Raw genomic sequence first — 18749 nt, forward strand, 5'->3', positions numbered from 1 at the left:
TTTTGATCAATGTACACCGGGTTAACCTGCGTCTTTGCTTAGATTACATCTCTTTCCTGTACTGTATTCACATGTACTGACATTTCCATTACTCATCGTTTTCTTTCTTGGAAAAATGAGTTAATTGACCTTGCGTAATTCTCAGCAATTCTCACACCACCTGCTGATAATGTAATACGTTATAACTCTACAGTATGTTGTAATTCAAGTGGTAGCCAAGTGTTAATGCTCAAAAGGTTGAATTATTTGATCAAACCGTGTAATTAAAACTTAATTGAGAGCGGACAGTATGCTTAAAGTATGTGGGCACACCTGGCAATATTAATAACAGCTGGGGAATATAGTTTTACAGTAACAGTAGAAACTAGAAACAGCCCTCTTTTTTAGAGACTTGTAATGGAATGTTAAATCCCTTTAGTTGGTCAGGGTTGTGAAAGCAGACCTCATTATTTAATTATTATGCTTCCCTTAACACCGCTCTGTTCATCAGCCTGATCTCATCGTCTGTCCACAAGAGCAGTTGTCGCATGAGGTCATGTTTTTTTGGGAAAAACATGTTTAATTCTCACAGGAAAGTGTGAAAGAATATTCTGATCTCCACGGGAGTTACTCCTTTCATGTGAAATAACACAACTCTATGTAAGCGTGTAATTACAACTTCATGGTCTGTCAAGTGATGCCATTGGGCCCAACATTTTTTATTTCTCTTAGTTAATCCATGTATATATTTGTTTGCGTCACAGCTCCTGCAAAATGACTTGATTCACTATCAGAACTCTGATATCGATATCAGAAAGTTTTGAAGAGCCGCATGATTGAATTATTTTCTAAAGGGATGTCCCGATCACCTTTTTTTGCTCCCGATCCGATTCCGATCATTTGATTTTGACAATCTGCCGATCCGATCTTTATGCAATGCATTAAGAGAGAGAAAAGGTAACAGATAACGGCTGGTCATCCAACGCGATGAATTCAGCTATCTTGGCTGTTATTTGTTGGCCTTTTCACTGTTCTGTTCAGTTTCTCTTTCCTTTTAAAAGTTTCTGAAAGTGTCGGTTGTTTCAGTGCCGTTACCCGAGTGGCCGCTGTGTACTCGCCGTGTTGTTGTTGGTGTTTGTTTCTGCGTATTAGATTGGTCGTGTTGAACGTAGCTCTGTTCTTTCCACCACGCGGAACCTCCGCCTTGCAAACATTGCATCTGGCTGTTGCACTGCCTTCGCTTTCAATTTTATAATACTTCCAAACTCCTGACATTTTCTCTGTCCCGACTCCCGAGTCACCAGCTGAACGTAGCCTCTCGTTAGCTTACTGCTACTATTAGACACTGCGCCCACTCTGTTGCTTTGAGAGGAATAAGCAACCAGGTCTGAAAACAAGCCCAAATGAAGCAACACATACATGATGTTGTGTGATTTTAAACCAAAATGAAGGCCTCAGGATGACTTTAAGACGTGAACATGGTCATTTTTGTTTTATAACATTAAATAAATATATATATTTTTTAATTCCCGATCTCCGATTTTTTTCTCCCGATTCCGATCTTTTAAAAATCACGTGATCGGCTCCGATCCCTGATCACGTGATCGGATCATCTCTAATTTTCTAGCCGGGTATCATTATACTCAGCAGTCGCAATCATTCATAGGACTGAATGGGGCTAGATTTTCTAAAGCCTGGAAGCAGAGCCAGTCTTCTCTCAGACCACTTGAATTTAAATATGGGGAAAAGTATTTTATTGAATCTCTGAAAAACAATGTTAACTGATTAATCCAGCTTTAATAGATACAAAATAGTTGCAAAGTTCACAACTGAGATTCAATCATTTATTACATTTGTTTTTCTTAGTTCTTTTGTTGTGTGTATGACTTAATCAGATATATATGTTTCTTTATTTCTCCTTCTAAGGGCTGGGCCAGTTCATACAACTTATTTTTTCCTTGTAAAGTTCAAATCTGTTGCAACATCCCTGTCAGGGACCAAGCAGTAAGACAACAGGACACAGGAATGGTTTAAATAAACTAGGGTTTTTATTTACCCAAAAATCCACAAAACATCATATAATAGCAAGGCCTATAAAAGAGGTCAACAGAAAATACCTCAAAGAAACATAACAGGTGTTAACTCAACAAAACGGACCTGCTACAATGAAAAACCAAGGAACCTATATAGTGGCTTGGCCAGACCAAGTTGAACCCAAGGGATAATTAATAGTCACATCATACAAAGGACACTGACAAAACCCAAATCCCCCCTTTGACATGGAAGCAGGTGGTTTGTCCCAATCTGTCCCAATTGGCTCCTTGCAGTATTTATGAGTCCTCAGCGCTCGGCCACACCCTTTGCTGAACCAGGAAGTAACCTCCCCCAATGGACATGGTAACATTTAGAGCAAATGTGTAGTGTTAATTGGTATGTTTTATTGTAGCTGCACTGGAGCAAAACTACTGAAGATGAGGATAAAGTGTAGTTGGTTTACCCTGTGTGGCTGTGTCTTAATTAAAATACTTTAGGATGTTTCATCTTGTTTGAAGGGCTGTTCTTCAGATCTGATTCCTCATACAGTACGTGGCAAGTGCGTGAGTGCTGAGTGATAAGACAAGGAAGCCACCGGTGATGTTGAGATTATGTTAGGTTACGGGAATTTGCAATGCTGGGAGGCGGGAATAATAACTCACTTAACCCTTTTTTCCGTTTCTTCGCAGTTTGCAGCACACCTGGTCAAGGTCAACTTCCCCCGAGTTTGTTTCCTAGATGGAGGGATCAACAAGCTGAAGCCCACTGGACTGCTGACGGTCCCCTCCCCTATGATCTGACCTCGAACCTCAGCTTCACAACGGGACGAGTGGAAAGACTGTATATTGTGTGTGAGCTGTTATTGAAGCAAACAAAAACACACATTCAAGTGTAACTGGAAAACTGCATTGAAGAATCCCCCCCTCCTAATCCACTGTCATCACCAAATGTTGTTTTTATTTTCTGTCTCCTAACAAGAATGATCAATCCATTTTTATTTCTGAAACAATTCCTTTGTACAATAGCTTTTGACTAATACATTGAGCCATCTGTGTCCAATATGCATATCTTGATGTCTCTTCTGAGCCAGTTGATCTTGGAAACTGCTAAGTCTGCTTTTATAATAATTTTGAATTTGTTGACACTGTGAGAGAGGCGGATATGTTAAATGTTTTAGCAACCACTAAGCTTTAATTGGTGCTTGTGTTAAAAAATGTGCTAACATTTAAATATCTTACGAAAAAACAGTACAACATGACCTTTAACTTCAATAATAATCAAATAAACACATTTTTGACCATGTCGAATATTAAAAACGTTGTAAGGTTATAATTTGTGAGCTGTCGCAATATATTGTAAAGGTGTTTCCAGTTAACTGTAAGGTTGTCTTTGAAAAATAAGACAACCTTACAGTTTTCATTCGCCTTGTTTCCTTGCCATTGTCTGTATGTATTTGTCATCTTATAGAAAATGTGTTACTATCATGTTACAGTTGTCTATAATTAAACTATCTGACACACAAAGAGTTTTCATGATATGCTGATATGGAATAATGCAGTACTGTACTGCTACAAAGTATTTCTAGTATCTAAATGTGGTTTCCATGGACAAACTACAATGCTAAAATGCTCTTATATAAACAAAGTAATTGAACCCTATTAATATAACGTTGTGAAAAGATAATGGTACTCTGAAATGGGCCATTTTACATAATGACTCCTTTTACTTTTGTACTTTAAGTACCTTTTGATGCTTGTACGTTTACTCAAGTTACATTTTGAAATCAGGACTTTGCTTGTCGTGGGGTATTTTTAGACCATAGTAGACCAATTTCATTGCGGGCCACATTCGCATTATGGTTGCACTCAAAGGGCCGGTTGTAACTTTAAGACTATATAAAAATACATATAATATTTAACATATAAAATAATGTATTATATTACATTATTGCTCTGCATTGGATTATTATCGGATAGGGTAATACCTTCATAATTAACTACGTCTGAAAGCAGAAGTCTAGGGCAAATAATTGCAAGTCTCTTCAGTGAGAATGTCACAAAATGATTTAAAAAGAAAAGCCACATTCTGGAAAAAAAGTCAAAATCAAAGTGACATTTTGAAAAAAAAGTGACATTTAAAAAAAGAAAAGTCAAATTCTGAGAGAAAAGTCAAATTCCAGATGCATTGTGGGACATGTAGTTTATGGGCAACGTGCCTCTGTAAAGTAGCATGTAACCGTATAATAAAATCATTTTTTGCAAGCTCTTGTGGGGCCACATAAAATGAAGTCGCGGGCCGGATTTGGCCCCCGGGCCTTGAGTTTGACACCCCTGATGTATAGGTTTTAATCACCAGAGATAACATTTTACCATGTAACTGACTCCTCGTACCTCACACTCGCTACACTCTGCAGATCAACTTCTTAGCTCGGCTTCTTCTAATTTCGAAGAGTGGAGTTTTCACACAGGTAGAAAAGATCAACACACTCAGTAGACCGTTACTCAAAAGACTTTACCCTGTTTGTCTCTAACTTTATTTCTTACATATTTGACTGTTCTCTAGCATGCCGCTTCTGGTGGCGAGGCTATGATCACAATCCTGAAGAGATCCCTGTCCTCAATCACCTACAGCTACCTGAACAAAGCAACGGCAAATTGTGTAGGTTGGTCCTCCATATTTCATAGGTGGTGGAGGTGTAGCATCACCAAATATGTATTATTGAGAAGAAGATCATGACGTGACAGTCGTTTTCAGAACCATTTCTGGTCTCCATTCTTCCAGTCTATGGGAAATTGTGCTGGCCAACCCTAGCACAATATGTTATATGTTTTAGAATCTACTAGGATCTAGTTAGTGTTGTGTTGTACCCACTGCATTCAGAAATTAGCTCAAATTAAAAACACTTCTTACTATACAGTACAATATATAACCTTATGTCTTCAGTAATAATCAAATTAACACATTTCTGACAATATCAAAAAACATCATAACATTTATGAAAAGGTTAAAGTGTATGGAAGAGCTGATGCACTATATTGCATTACATGTTTGTGTTTGAAAGATGTATAATATATAAATTATTTTTTTAATTGTGCATTTAGTTATCATACAATTGGCTTTTACATTCACCTTGTTTCCTTGCCATTGAATTGTCCGAATGCATTTGCAATGGAATAGAATGGTAGACTGGATGTTCTCACATTTAACAATAAAAGGTTTGTGTATATGTAATGATGAAGTACTGGGACACATCCCCTTTTTACCCAACTGTAAAACCTGCTCATACATGTTTAGCATTCCCACATCTGATATTGTATTTACCGATTGGATACACCCAAAAGGTGTATGTATAAAAGAGGAATCAGTGGTTGTTACTTTCATCATTCATGTCAGTTCAAAGGAATTCAGAACAGGTAAGAGAGATGCTTATGAAATTGAAAATTCACATTCAAAATCTTTCCCAATCATTGCTGAGGATGTATTTTATAACTCTCTCCTCAACAGAATTCTTCTTCTTTTTCACAGTCAAAATGGTGAATTATAAAGTGACTGTTTCCACTTCCGGACTTCTCAATAGCACAACTATGAACAACATCTTTATTAAGCTGGTGGGCACAGATGGGGAAAGTGATCGCACATGGCTCTACAACTTCACCGGGCCATTAGCTTTCACCGCTGGACAAGTAAGTCAGACATACTCTCTAAAAATATAACACTGTTACTGAACTTTGCAATGCTTATAGTTTTGGGATTATATAGGGATATTACCTATCGATTTGGTTAAGCTGATGTGAGCAAAGCTAACTGACTCAAAACATGTTAATTCTGTCATTACTCCAGGCTTCCAGTTTCAACATGTCCTGTCGTGTCTCTATTGGAAAGCTGATTCTGATAGAGCTCGACAAACAGCGTCTCCCACTGTTCCCTGAAGACGATTGGTTCCCTGCGAAGGTTGAAGTGGAATCTCCTGAGGGAGATACTTACAACTTTCCCATCTACCGCTGGATCATAGACAGCGAGGTCAAACGCTTCAGAGAAGGAACAGGTATTTGGCCATTTGCTTGTCTGACATCTGGTACAATGTTCACAGACGAATGAATACACGTTCTGCAAGCCATACTATAAGGAGGTCGGAGTACATTTGTGACAAAATACTGTACATATCAACAGTTTGGAACCTGTGATTCCTTCCTTAAGCTCTGAGAGTGTTTGAAGACATCCATCATCTTGGCAGGTACAGTCGGGAGCAGGCGCTGAAACAGCGAGAGAAAGACTATCGGTGAGCGCCACTCAGAGGTTGTACACATTTTAACTTCATGCATCCCGAAATCTTTTTAAAAATGTGACATTTGCAAAGCTTTATGTAGCCTAATGTAATAAAGCTCAATATGTTGTAATATTGAATACTTGTCAAGTGCCTGTGTGCTCTAAATGACTATCTAGACTGTCAACAGTTCCTCACCTCTCCGCTTCTCTCTATTACTCCCAGCTGGTATGTGTATGCAGAGGGAATACCCCACAACATGAAGGTAGAAGGTCCTCTTTCTCTGCCTTGTGAGGTCCGCTTCTCCTTCACTAAGTCCACAGAGTTTGGATTCACAGCATTAACTGGGTGAGGTCCTGAAATGATGTCAGATATCATAGTATCAATATAACTTTGTAGCTGCCTCAAATCAATGTAGGGTATCTGATAAAGTTACTAATTGCGTTCATTTTCTAGGCTGGCTGAGTTGGGACTAAAGGGACTCTCTGATTCCAAGAAGAACTGGACTCATTTGGATGATCTCAACCGTGTGTTCTGCGACAAGCGGACTGACATATCAGGTACAATCTCATACTGTATGCTTAAATAAAAATCACTGCAGTTATTATTCCTGAGATAATACATTAGATTCTACTGAAATCCTGAAAACGTATCTAATAATGTCGTCGACACGTTTGCTTTACCTTTAATTTACTTTGCAACTGAATTAATACAAAGAAGACTTTTTACTGATAACTGATTTTAAAACAATTATAACTCAGGTGTAACACAATGTTTCCCATTTACCAATTTCAGAAGCAAAGTACAGTTAAGCTGAACACAGTGCTACTGCAGTCTCAGTTTCTAGGCCAAAGTCTGAAACACAATAAAATCAAAACTGTTTGTTTTTTCAGAATATGTACAGGAACATTGGAAGGAGGACACTTTCTTTGGCTACCAATACCTAAATGGTGTCAACCCCATGTTGATCCGACGTTGTACAGCTCTGCCCGAAAACTTTCCTGTCACTGATGAGATGCTCTTCCCTGATGGTCAGAGTAGTTTGGCAGATGAAATGAAGGTGATTATCTTTACCAGAATTGAGTTTAGAACCATGTTTTGAATTTCGAATGACATTTTGTTCTTCACATGTTTGGTTGTGTGTTATATCCACACTGTGTGCATGTGGGTCCCATCATATCTCATCCTCACTCAAATTTAAAACAGAATGGCAACATATTCCTGTTAGACTACAAACGTTTTGATGGACTGAAAGCAAACATTGTCCATGGGAAGCAGCAGTACTTGATGGCTCCGCTTGTCCTGCTCCAGAAAACACCTGATGATAAGCTGATGCCGATAGCCATTCAGGTGAGATTAGCACTAAAATATAGCTAACATGTAAATTGATGTTAAATTGTGATTCATCTTCTAGGATGGGCAGCGATACGATACAATAATTGTCATATGTAGAGAGAAGGCAGAAAACCATTAGTAACTTTGAGTATTTTAATTGTAATTGCCAGCCAGCTATTCTCTTTTCCTTTGTAAGAAAATTGATACATTAGATATTCAAGCATTGGTGTAAGACTTTAAGAGGAAACTAGGGCTTTTGTTCTGAAGTATACCCGCAGTCTGATCTGGGGTTCAATGGAAGTGGTATCAAACTGAAAATCACATGTAAATACAACCTATACTAAATGGGGCCAATATACAAAAACATTTTTAAACATGATGGACCAATACTGGCACTGGATCATATTGAAAGAACTGCACCGCTATTTCTCCCCGTACAGGTGAGGCAGACTCCAGCAGATGACAACCCCATCTTCCTTCCTACTGACTCTGAGTACGACTGGTTAACAGCCAAGATATTTGTGAGAAGTGCAGATTTCAGCGAGCATGAACTAAATGTTCACCTGCTGCACACTCATCTGCTGGCTGAGGTTTATGCTGTGTCACTGCTGCGCAACGTGCCCATGGTGCATCCACTCTACAAGGTAAATGAAGGGGAGAAAACTAAACTTACTGTAGTTGGGTCTTTTTGTCATAGTTTTTTCAACTTTTTGCCAATATTTCAGTCTTCTCTTTTTGCAAAAAAAAATTGTAAAGTAGCATCAATGTGTCTAAAATAGTTTGAATATAGTTATATATATATACTATATATATATATATATATATATTACAAACAGTGTCCCCTGTCTCCCTCAGCTCCTCATACCTCACACTCGCTACACTATGCAGATCAACTTCTTAGCTCGACTTGCTCTAATATCTCCAAGTGGATTTTTCACAAAGGTACGTCAAGACCAACACGCTCAATACACCATTAACAGTACTACCTTCTTCTATACCATGTACATTATATATTTCTAAGGGTATTCCTTTTATATTTGACTCTTTTCTAGTTTGCAGCATCTGGTGGCGAGGCGATGGGCACAATCCTGAAGAGATCCTTGTCCTCAATGACCTACAGCTCCCTCTGCATGCCGGAAGACATTGCTGAGCGTGGGATGGAGGATGTGCCGAACTACTACTACAGGGATGACGGACTGAAGCTTTGGGATATCATTCAGAGGTAGGCTACAGTATGCATTTCCATTCTTCAGCTTGATTATAATTGTATGATGTTGGTGCAAATATTGTTATGTCTATCTTCTAAACAACTAAGGTGCCGTTTACACGAGGACAAAACGGTTGTATCCGCTACTTTTCTCTTTCGTATAGCCCGTTCGTTCACGCGAGGCCGACACGTAAACGTGGAAACGGACCCCGCAAACGATAACGGGTCCCAAGGTGGATAGATCTGCAAACGGAACCCTCTGGGGGGGGGGCACACGGCTCCGTGTGTACGCCCTATACGATCATTTCCTGATAATATGAAATACCCCTGCCTCCCTCTCCCCACGTCTCCTGCTCAGAGATCAGCTGCTGGGCTGTCAGAAGAGGGGGAGGAAAGAGAGGCTCCGTGTTTTATTCTTATATTATTATATAGAGTCATTATGAATTTGTTTTAAAGCTCAATAAATAACAAAGAAGACCTCTGACCGGCACTTTTCTAATTGTGTCCGGAAGATTTAAACTTTAACGGACATGTTGACAGGCAGAAAAAAAATGTTAACGGAAACTCTGCGCATTGTTCCCTCGTTCCTTGGAAGAGGCGGAGAGGTGGGTGTTTTTCATCTGCTGGTGGACTACCGGAGAGATTTACAGCAGGAGCAAACGCTGTCCACCGCAGAGAATAAACAGAAGGGCAACCATGGCAACCATGCTCCGGGGTCTTCTTCGCTGCTTTTGGTGTATTTTGTGGCGGCAGCAGCGCCACTTACAGGCCCGGCATATGTGCTATAGCATTTCCAGCAAGACGAGCGGTCTCCTGTGAACGGACACGTTAATTGAGCCGAATGTGTGTGAACGGAAGACTTTTTTGAAAACGAATTTGGTGTGTAAACGCAACCGTACCCGTTTCGTCCTCGTGTAAATGGGGCCTACGCCAGTGAGCATGTATCCGAAAATGTCAAACTATCCCTTTAATGTTGCATGATCCACTGTGTCCAAAATTGACCCACATTTGGCCACTAATTCGTTTTCTATAATAGTGTCTGCATTGTGTATAAAGAGTATAATTAAACTACAATAGTGTTTGTAAAAATTATAAATGCTCTGCAAGGTTTGTGGAGGGAGTGCTCAGCTTCTACTACAAGAGTGATGAGGAGGTCCAGAAAGACTCTGAACTACAGAAGTGGATTTCTGACATTTTTGAATGGATTCCTTTCACAAGAAAACACAGGTAGGCTTTGGAAAAAATTAAATGCTGATACACTCCCACATTTCACTAATAAAACAAATTCACCTATTTCAATTTATTCCGGTAACACTGTTTATTTCCACTGATTTTCAGGAATTCCCCAGAGCTTTACCTCTGTGGCTGAGTTGGTCAAGTTTGTCACCATGGTGATCTTCACTGGCTCAGGACAGCACTCAGCTGTGAACACTGGACAGGTGAAGCCTTTTAATTTACTTAGATTATCCGTTATACAGTTGCTATTGTAAAGATTGTCAACCCTTCCAAGAGTTGCTGCCTTTATATGGTGTTTGAATTGTTTGTGTGTCCCTGTGATATTGTTGGTGGAGAATATATTTTGTTAGGTTAACCCAGTGGTTCTCAAACTTTTTCTGTCATGCCCCCCCAACACAAATAGTCAGGCTCAGTGGCAGCGCCAGAGATTTATTTTGGGGTGCTGTGGGGTAGCTTGACGTTTCATAGAGGGTGCTCAAACATTTAGGGTTTCCCATTAATGTACCGGTCGCTACAGTGGAATTTTCTACTGCAACATTCCCCACGCATATACACAATGTACCCGCGACTGTTACAATGAAGGCTCGATAATCAGCTCACGGCATATAGGTGTAAGCAGGGATTAAGTACTATTTGTATAGGTGGTGTGTGGACCTTACATAGGGGGGTCCGGGGGCAAGCTCCCCCGGGAAGATTTTTAAATATTGAAGTTAAAAGCGTCAATCTGGTGCACTTTGAGAGCAAATTGAAGAGATCTATGGATACATCTCTCAACACCCATTTGAAACAGAACTGGAAATAGATTTACTATTTCTTTATGGATATTTTACAAATCACCCTTTTAAACGTTATTCTTTTTTTACTGTCATATAGTATTTCATACCTGTTTTTCATTGATTCTCTTATTTTTTTATAACTATAATGATCATATAAACGTGTGCCTCGGAAATAATTGTTTACATTAATGGTGACCAAAACGTTTGAGACCCACTGAGATAACACTGAGAGAGTCCTTTAGCTCACTGAGTCTCTCAGTCTGACAGGAGAGGACTCTCCTCCACTTTGTTGTTGAAAAAACTCCTTACAGTATATCCGTTAGCGTAGCTCGCTAGCACCAGAAGCTAACAACTACGATCTCCGGTACCGGTGCGCTCTCTCTCTCTCTCTCTCTCTCGCTCGCGCACGCACACAAAATGGCTCGTTCCACACACACACAGAGCCGAGCTTTAATGAAACACAGAGACCCAGACGTAATAGTACTGTACTGTATCATATTATTTTCAATCAATATTTTTTGAAAATATGATTTTTTTTTTTTTTATCTTTTTTTTTTTTTTAATAACCATTTTCCCCCCTGGTCTCTCGCACCCCCCCTGTCATAACTCTGCGCCCCCCTGGGTTAACCCAGTGGTTCTCAAAGCGGGGGGCGCAGAGGCATGACATGGCGAGAGACCAGGAGGAAAGATTGTTATACAGTACACTGAACAAAAATACGCAACACTTTTGTTTTTGCTCCCATTTTTCATGAGATGAACTCAAAGATCTAAAACATTTTCTATATACACAAAATAACCATTTCTCTCAAATATTGTTCACAAATCTGAAAAAATCTGTGATAGTGAGCACTTCTCCTTTGCCGAGATAATCCATCCAACCTCACAGGTGTGGCATATCAAGATGCTGATTAGACAGCATGATTATTGCACAGGTGTGCCGTAGGCTGGCCACAATAAAAGGCCACTCTGAAACGTGCATTTTTGCTTTATTGGGGGGGTCTGGGGGGGTCCGAAAACCAGTCAGTATCTGGTGTGAGGGTTAGGGTTAGGGTTAGGGTAATGTTGTGAATTGAGTGGCCCATGGTGGTGGTGGTGTTATGGTATGGGCAGGCGTATGTTATGGACGACGAACACAGGCCACTCGATTCACAACATTACCCTAACCCTAACACTAATCCTACCCCGACACTACTCGGGTTTAGTTTTAGGGTGGCCACCCAGCGCTGAAACTCCCTCATGTGTAAGCGTCCCAGTCGTACGACCAGGATGGCTGACCCATGAGCCCCAGCAATCGCAGGCATGATCTGAAGAGAACATGTTTGCGCAGCTGGAAAAGAGCGAGACAAGCTCTGAAAGCTTTCACTCTTTCCGCTGACAAGCGAGCTGAAAAGGGCACAGAGTTCAGGCGTAAACCCAGGAAGAGTAGTCTGCGTGGGCACAACATGCTCTTCTCTGTGTTTATTATGAAACCCAGGTTGAGCAGGTGCTTTACGAGGACATTTGTCTGCGTAACAGCCTCCTGCTCCGACTGTGCGAGAAGCAGCCAGTCGTCCAGGTAGGTCGCCAGGCGAATACCATGTTGTCTTAACGGGGCTATCGCGGCTTCCGTACATCGTACAAACACCCTTGGACTGAGAGACAGACTGAAGGGGAGTACTCTGTATTCATAACAGATCCCCTGAAATGCGAATCTCAGATATTTCCTGTGTGGGTAATATACTGGGACGCATCTTTCAGGTCGACTGATGTAAACCAGTCGTTTTGTCGCACGAGCGGCAGCAGAGATGTGTGAGTGAGCATTCTGAACTTATATCTTTTTAGATATTTGTTCAGAGCCCTCAAATCAAGTATTGGCCGAATTCCGTTCCCTCCCCGTTTGGGAACGAGGAAGTACTTGGAATAGAAGCCGCCCTGACTCTGCTCGGCGGGTACAATAGATATAGCCCTCTTTTCTAGGATTGAGAGAATCTCTCTCTCCAGAATGTGGGCTGACTCTCCTCGGGCCTGCGAATGCAGAATGCCCGAGAAGCGAGGGGGGGTGACAGCGAATTGGAGTCTGTAGCCCCATGTTACTGTCTTGAAAACCCAAGCAGATGATGTGAGCATCTTCCACTGCATGCTCCTTAGAGCTAGTGGAGATGTCACATCTCTTCCCCTCTGAGTCTCTATTTGTTGTGTTATGGGGCCCTCTAGAGTCTGAACACAGTGGTGCCCCTTTTCGACAATCCCCACCGACACTGCGCATGCGTGTGGCGGTGGTGTCTTCACAACCCCAGCCGGCACTGCGCATGTGCGTGACGGTGGTGCCCTTAAAGCCCCAGCCGGCACTGCGCATGCGCGTGACGGTGGTTCCCTTAAAGCCCCGGCCGGCACTGCGCATGCGCGTGGCGGTGGTGCCTTCACAGACCCGCCTGTAATCCGCCTTTTTGAGAGATACCGTAGCTGCTCTCAGAAGGGGGACAGTTGACAGGCTGTTTATTGGTTTTATTGTTTTTCTTTTCATTTTTTTGAGCTGCGCCCTCGGCCTGAAGCCGGCAAATGTTTTATGACAGAAAAATCAACCAATGTGTGACATGTTTTTGTGCGGACTTGAGGATGGTGTTGAGGCATCTCTCGAGGCGGCGGGAACACATTTAGAGCTGGGGAACCGTGGACTTCCAGCTCTGTCACAGAGGGGAGAAGGAGGGGCTGTCACGCCGCTCGCTTCTTCTTCCTCGACTGCTGGCCGAAATTCTGGGTTGGCTGCGCCTGAGCTGCAGCCGGAACCGGAGATTTTCTAGGCCAGCTCGCCCTTGTCTCCAGCCTGGGCTGGGGACTCAGGGCGGGCTGCGACCTCTGCATCTTCGGTGCTTTAAACCGAGCAGGGTTCGAGGCAGCTTGGGCGAAGGACTGCTGCTGCGAAGGACTGCTGCTGCGAAGGACTGCTGCTGCGAAGGACTGCTGCTGCGAAGGACTGCTGCTGCGAAGGCAGCGGCTGGACCCTTCGAGGGAGGCAGAGGTGGAGTGCCTCGTACTCCTTCTTTTTCGACTCACACCTCCTTTGCATGGAGGCGAGAGCGGAGCCGAAAATTCCCTCGGGAACGATGGGAATATCCAGCACATCCTCCTTTTCCCGGTCTGGGAGGTTGGTGAGGTTGAGCCATCTCGCTCTTTCCTGCACCACCACGATCCCCATTGCCTTGCCCGTGGCCTGGACGGCGCAGCGTTGGACACGGAGACAAATGTCCGTGACCGCTGCCATCTTGTCCAGAGTGGCTGCCCCCGGGTTACCCGACAGGTCCTCGCAGAGCTCCGCTTGGTAAGCGGTTAGCAGCGAGGACACATTCAGGGCCCTGGCGGACAACGCTGCAGCTTTGTAGGACCGTTCAGTCATTGTCGACTGAAATCGGTCCGACTTTGCTGGCAGCGTGGGGTTCCTGCTTGGTGACGGGCCCATCCTCGGTAGGAGGTGGGCCGCTACCAGCGGTTCCATGGGCGGTATGCGGAGCAGACCGAGCTTCTCCATTCCGTCACAGTCTAGGGAGGAGGCACCCTGGATTGGGACCTTGTTGCTGAAGGGCCGGTCTCTCCACGAGACCGACACCTCATCCAACATCTCCAGCAAGACCGGAAGGAGTTGCCTCTTCGTCCGCGCTGCTTGGGGAAAATGTTTCCCTTCGTAGCGGGACCTGGAGGTCTCCTTGGCCATTTCAGGCCACGGGATGTCGAGTCTGGCCGCAGCGCGTTTACACACGGCCTGCAGGTCCATGGTCAGACAGGGCGAAGCTGGTGTGCTATCGCCCGGGAGAGCAGCCTGAGCCGATGACATGAAGGTGTCCTCTTCCTGTTCATCCGACTCGGACAGGAGGAAAGCCAAGGCGTCCTCTTCGTCCTCATCGCCTCTTCGTCCTCATCGTAGTCCAGCTCGAGGACATCCTCTGCGGGTGAGACCATGGTGAGGTCTAACCGGGAGCCCCAGCTCGGTAAAGCGTGGGGTCCCGTTCCCGCGTGTCTTGCCGTCACCGGGTCCGGGCCTGCTAGGGCGCGGGATTCCGGTTCTGTAGCCATCGCAGATAATGAGCCCCCGATCGACACGGAGAGGGGTTCACTCTCTGCGGCGGACGCCCCCGTGTCTTGACTGCCGGCCGGCGGGTCAGTGGACATGGGGGGGTCCTGCTCCGACAGGCTAGCTTGGCGTGCTAGCCGTCGGCGGAGGCTCTTCACGGTGAAGCGGACACAATGTCCGCACGAGCCGGGGTTGTCGATAGCGCCTCGGGCGTGTTCCAGCTCGAGGCAGGACGAGCAGACCTGGTGTGTGTCTGCGCCCGAGATCTTCAACCCGCAGCCGCAGAGTCGAGCCACCGAGTCGAGCCACCGAGTCGAGCCACCGAGTCCCTGACTTTTCTGGTGTGATGGAGAGAGGCGTCCATCTTGTTCGCCTCGTGGCGTGGAGAGGGCCCGCTCTCAACAGGTAAGATGGGAGAAAAAAGATGTTACCACCCTGTCCTTAATCCGGAGAAAAGGACGGTGTGGGTCTTTTATTCCCGGAGAATACTGACTGGTGTGACAGTATGCTCCTTTAATCCTTTCTTCCTCCGTGGAGAAGAGAAAAGAAAAAACGTCCTCGCTACCGTGGTGTCGATAGTGAGGGAGCGAGCTAGCAACAGGTGTGTTGCTAGCTTAAAAAAAAAATCAGACCTACTGTGAGGGAAATATTTTGTTGTGTGTTTGTACCAAAAAGCATTTTGTGTTTCACATAGGTCTGCCATAACTTAGAGAAGGGGGTTAAAGGTTAAAGGGTTAAAGGTTCCGCTTTCCTGTTGGGGGACTGTGACTAACTGCCAGAGGACTTTAACAGACTGTCTTTGTCTCTGAATCCAGGTTCTTGTGATTATCGATCAGAAGACGCGCGAAATAGAGGCTCCTCCTTGATTATCTGTGTAGATTTGCGCTGTGTTTCTGTGTAATCTTCAGTGTTGGCTGGGGAATCACATGATGAAGTCGTGTGAGAACCCTGCCAATGCTCCCGGCCGTGGCTCTCAATAAACTCAGGTGTTTGATATAAAGCGGACTCCAGCCTCCATTCCTTCCATCAACATTGCTGAAAAGAAAATCTCTCTCACAGATTGGCGTCACGGACAGGCACCTTCAGATCTTTCAGACATTGGTGAGTACATTTCTATTTTGAGATTGACTCGCCAGCGTTTGAGATCAACGGTGTATTAAAATTACCTGAGAGAACTGAGCTGCTGCATTTTTTTTGGGTTTCTCTACTCATTTACATCTGGAGGCTAATCTATAACCTCAGGAATCGGTGTCAAGGGGATATTGTCCTGGCCGATTTCCCCGTGTTTGTTGCTGGGACAGGTGTCTACGAGCAAACGCGGCTTATGTGAAAACTATGAGAATATTTGGGGCTAATGATAACCTAGGAATATCGAATTTCATCGATCTCCTCTGTGTGTGCTTCTTGGAATTAACTCACCAGGCAATTACACACAACAAATATTCAGAGAAACTTTTGAGAGATGCACCAGCAAAGTGGATTTTCTGAATTAGAAGCAATGTCGCAAGATTTGTATTTAAACAAATCGCCGAATTTAGGCTGTGTTTGCGCAAGATTTGTATTTAAACAAATCGCCGAATTTAGGAGTTTTCAGAGGATAAATAGCATTTCTGCGGAGGTGCCGATTCTCCGCCCCCTGGGGAGAGCTGCACGTAGAAAAAAGGAGCATACAGCATTATCCGCGATTATTGACGCTTTTGAACTAAAGAAAGTGCCCAATGTGTGGTTTGAGAATGTTGTATGAATTGCTGAATTTGGCTGTGTTTGCAGATACACGAGAATTATGAGGATAGAGGGCTCATAATTAGTGGCCCCTCTGAAAGTCTCTCTAATTCGGATTAAAATAGGCTGGAAGAGTTTTTGTCAGGCTGAGTTGTTGAGAGTTTTTATGTTTGTTTGTCTAACTGCAGTGTTTGTTTGTATAATTGTTTCGTGTTTGTTTGTCTACCCGCCGTCTTGTGCATGCGTTGTAACAACTCATAATGAATCAGTCCACAGCCAGGGTAAAATGAACTAAAACTTCAGTTATTTCACCAAAATTAAATGACTTGAGAGAAATAAAACAATAATGTAAAGATGAAAAGCTCAAACAGCTCAATGTTGTATTATTTGTTTCATTTATTCTTAAATCTATGTATTATATGGTAATAATGAATAATAAAAAAAAACGTAATGTATTGAACACATTCCAAAACAAAGAAGATAAGACAGAACCAGACTCAGACATGAGGACTGGCTTAGCTATAGCCAGTTGAGAAGCACTTGAGGTGCTTGGCTCTGTGAGGCCTGATGTACTTATAGGGTTCTGTTTTCTTCAAGGTTGTGTCTTCCTAGTCGAATGTACTTAATGTAAGTCGCTTTGGATAAAAGCGTCAGCTAACTGCAATGTAGTCAGACAGTAATTGAAACTTTTGCGCTGTTGCTGCAAAATGAAAACCTTGTTGATTGTCTGTTTCCAACTGGCCACTGGAATCAGATAATTGATATACGTTGAAGTTCAATTACAGTTTAAATATAGTTTAACATTCTTTATTAAACTGTTTCAAATTATTTCTAGTACAATTGGTCTATACAGACATTACTACAATCCTAATAGTTGTCAAATACTGAGCTTATGAACAATAGAGTAAAGGTCGCTGGTTAAGCCAGGATCAATATACTTGTTGAGGTTTATTGTGCACATAATAAATGTGTTTAAACGAATTGAGCAATTTTTTAAGGAGTATAATGTTGCAATTTTTAACATAAGTAATTGCAGTTCAAAGGTAGATGTTTTTTTTCTCCTTCTCTCGTTCACGAGCACACAAAAATAAATCATAAACATTTCCAAATCCGAACAGACAGAGAAGTAAACTAAACTATTTTGCTCTTCATTTTTAAATGGGATTTTCCGCTACATAACAGAAGACTTAATACAGGACTTAAAGAACGTTTTAAAGACAAGTCATGGAGAGGTTTGCATTTTGGACGGAATCTCCCCTTTCCTCTGCTCCTAAAATCCTGCACCCGAGGTCAATCACAGGCGTGACCTTTGGAGGGGCAGAGAATCTGAGCAAGACCACAGAGCGACCATTGGGGGTTTTATGGCCTAAAGGCACAAAAAGGAACATCTGGCTACCCCCAACCAAACAAACACACACACACACACACACACACACACACACACACACACACACACACACACACACACACACATCACACACACACACACACACACACACACACACACACACACACACACACACACACACACACACACACACACACACACACACACACACACACACACACACACACACACACACACACGTGTAAGTGATTTACAGTTACTAAATCAGCCTACTATCACCTAAAGAATATATCTAGGATTGAAAGACTAATGTCACAGCAGGATTTGAAAAAAAAAAAAAACAAAAAAAAAAAAACTTGTCCATGCTTTTATCTTCAGTAGACTGGACACTGCAATGGTGTCTTCACAGGTCTCACAAAAAAATATATATTAGAAAGCTGCAGCAGATTCAGAACGCTGCTGCTCGAGTCCTCACTAACACTAAGAAAGTGGATCACATCACTCCTGTTATCAAGTCTTTACACTGGCTTCCTGTGTGTCAAAGAATAGATTTCAAAATACTGCTGCTGGTTTATAAAGCACTGAATGGTTTAGGCCCAAAATACATTTCTGACCTCCTGCTAAATTATGAACCATCCAGATCTCTCAGGTCTTCAGGGACTGGTCAGCTTTCTGTCCCCAGAGTCAGAACTAAACATGGAGAAGCAGCGTTCAGTTATTATGCTTTTAATTGAACTAGTCATATCTTAGACCGCACTGTAACTTTTATCCATGTAACTTCTCCTTTTTAATGTTAAATTGAA

The 18749-nt window shown here is 42.9% G+C and overlaps 1 protein-coding gene and 1 pseudogene across 1 annotated transcript in view; both read left to right on the plus strand.

Annotated features, from left to right (window-relative positions):
- tbck (TBC1 domain containing kinase) overlaps positions 1 to 3536 on the plus strand; it is a 69909-nt gene extending 66373 nt beyond the window's left edge. The window contains 1 exon segment of the mRNA XM_034087179.2: positions 2703 to 3536. Within this exon segment, the coding sequence (XP_033943070.1) occupies positions 2703 to 2813 (111 nt within the window). The 3' untranslated portion in view covers positions 2814 to 3536.
- Positions 3537 to 5543: 2007 nt separating this feature from the next.
- LOC117449491 (arachidonate 12-lipoxygenase, 12R-type-like) overlaps positions 5544 to 18749 on the plus strand; it is a 27712-nt pseudogene continuing 14506 nt past the window's right edge.

Source organism: Pseudochaenichthys georgianus, chromosome 1, assembly GCF_902827115.2.
Source record: "Pseudochaenichthys georgianus chromosome 1, fPseGeo1.2, whole genome shotgun sequence".
NCBI lineage: Eukaryota > Metazoa > Chordata > Actinopteri > Perciformes > Channichthyidae > Pseudochaenichthys > Pseudochaenichthys georgianus.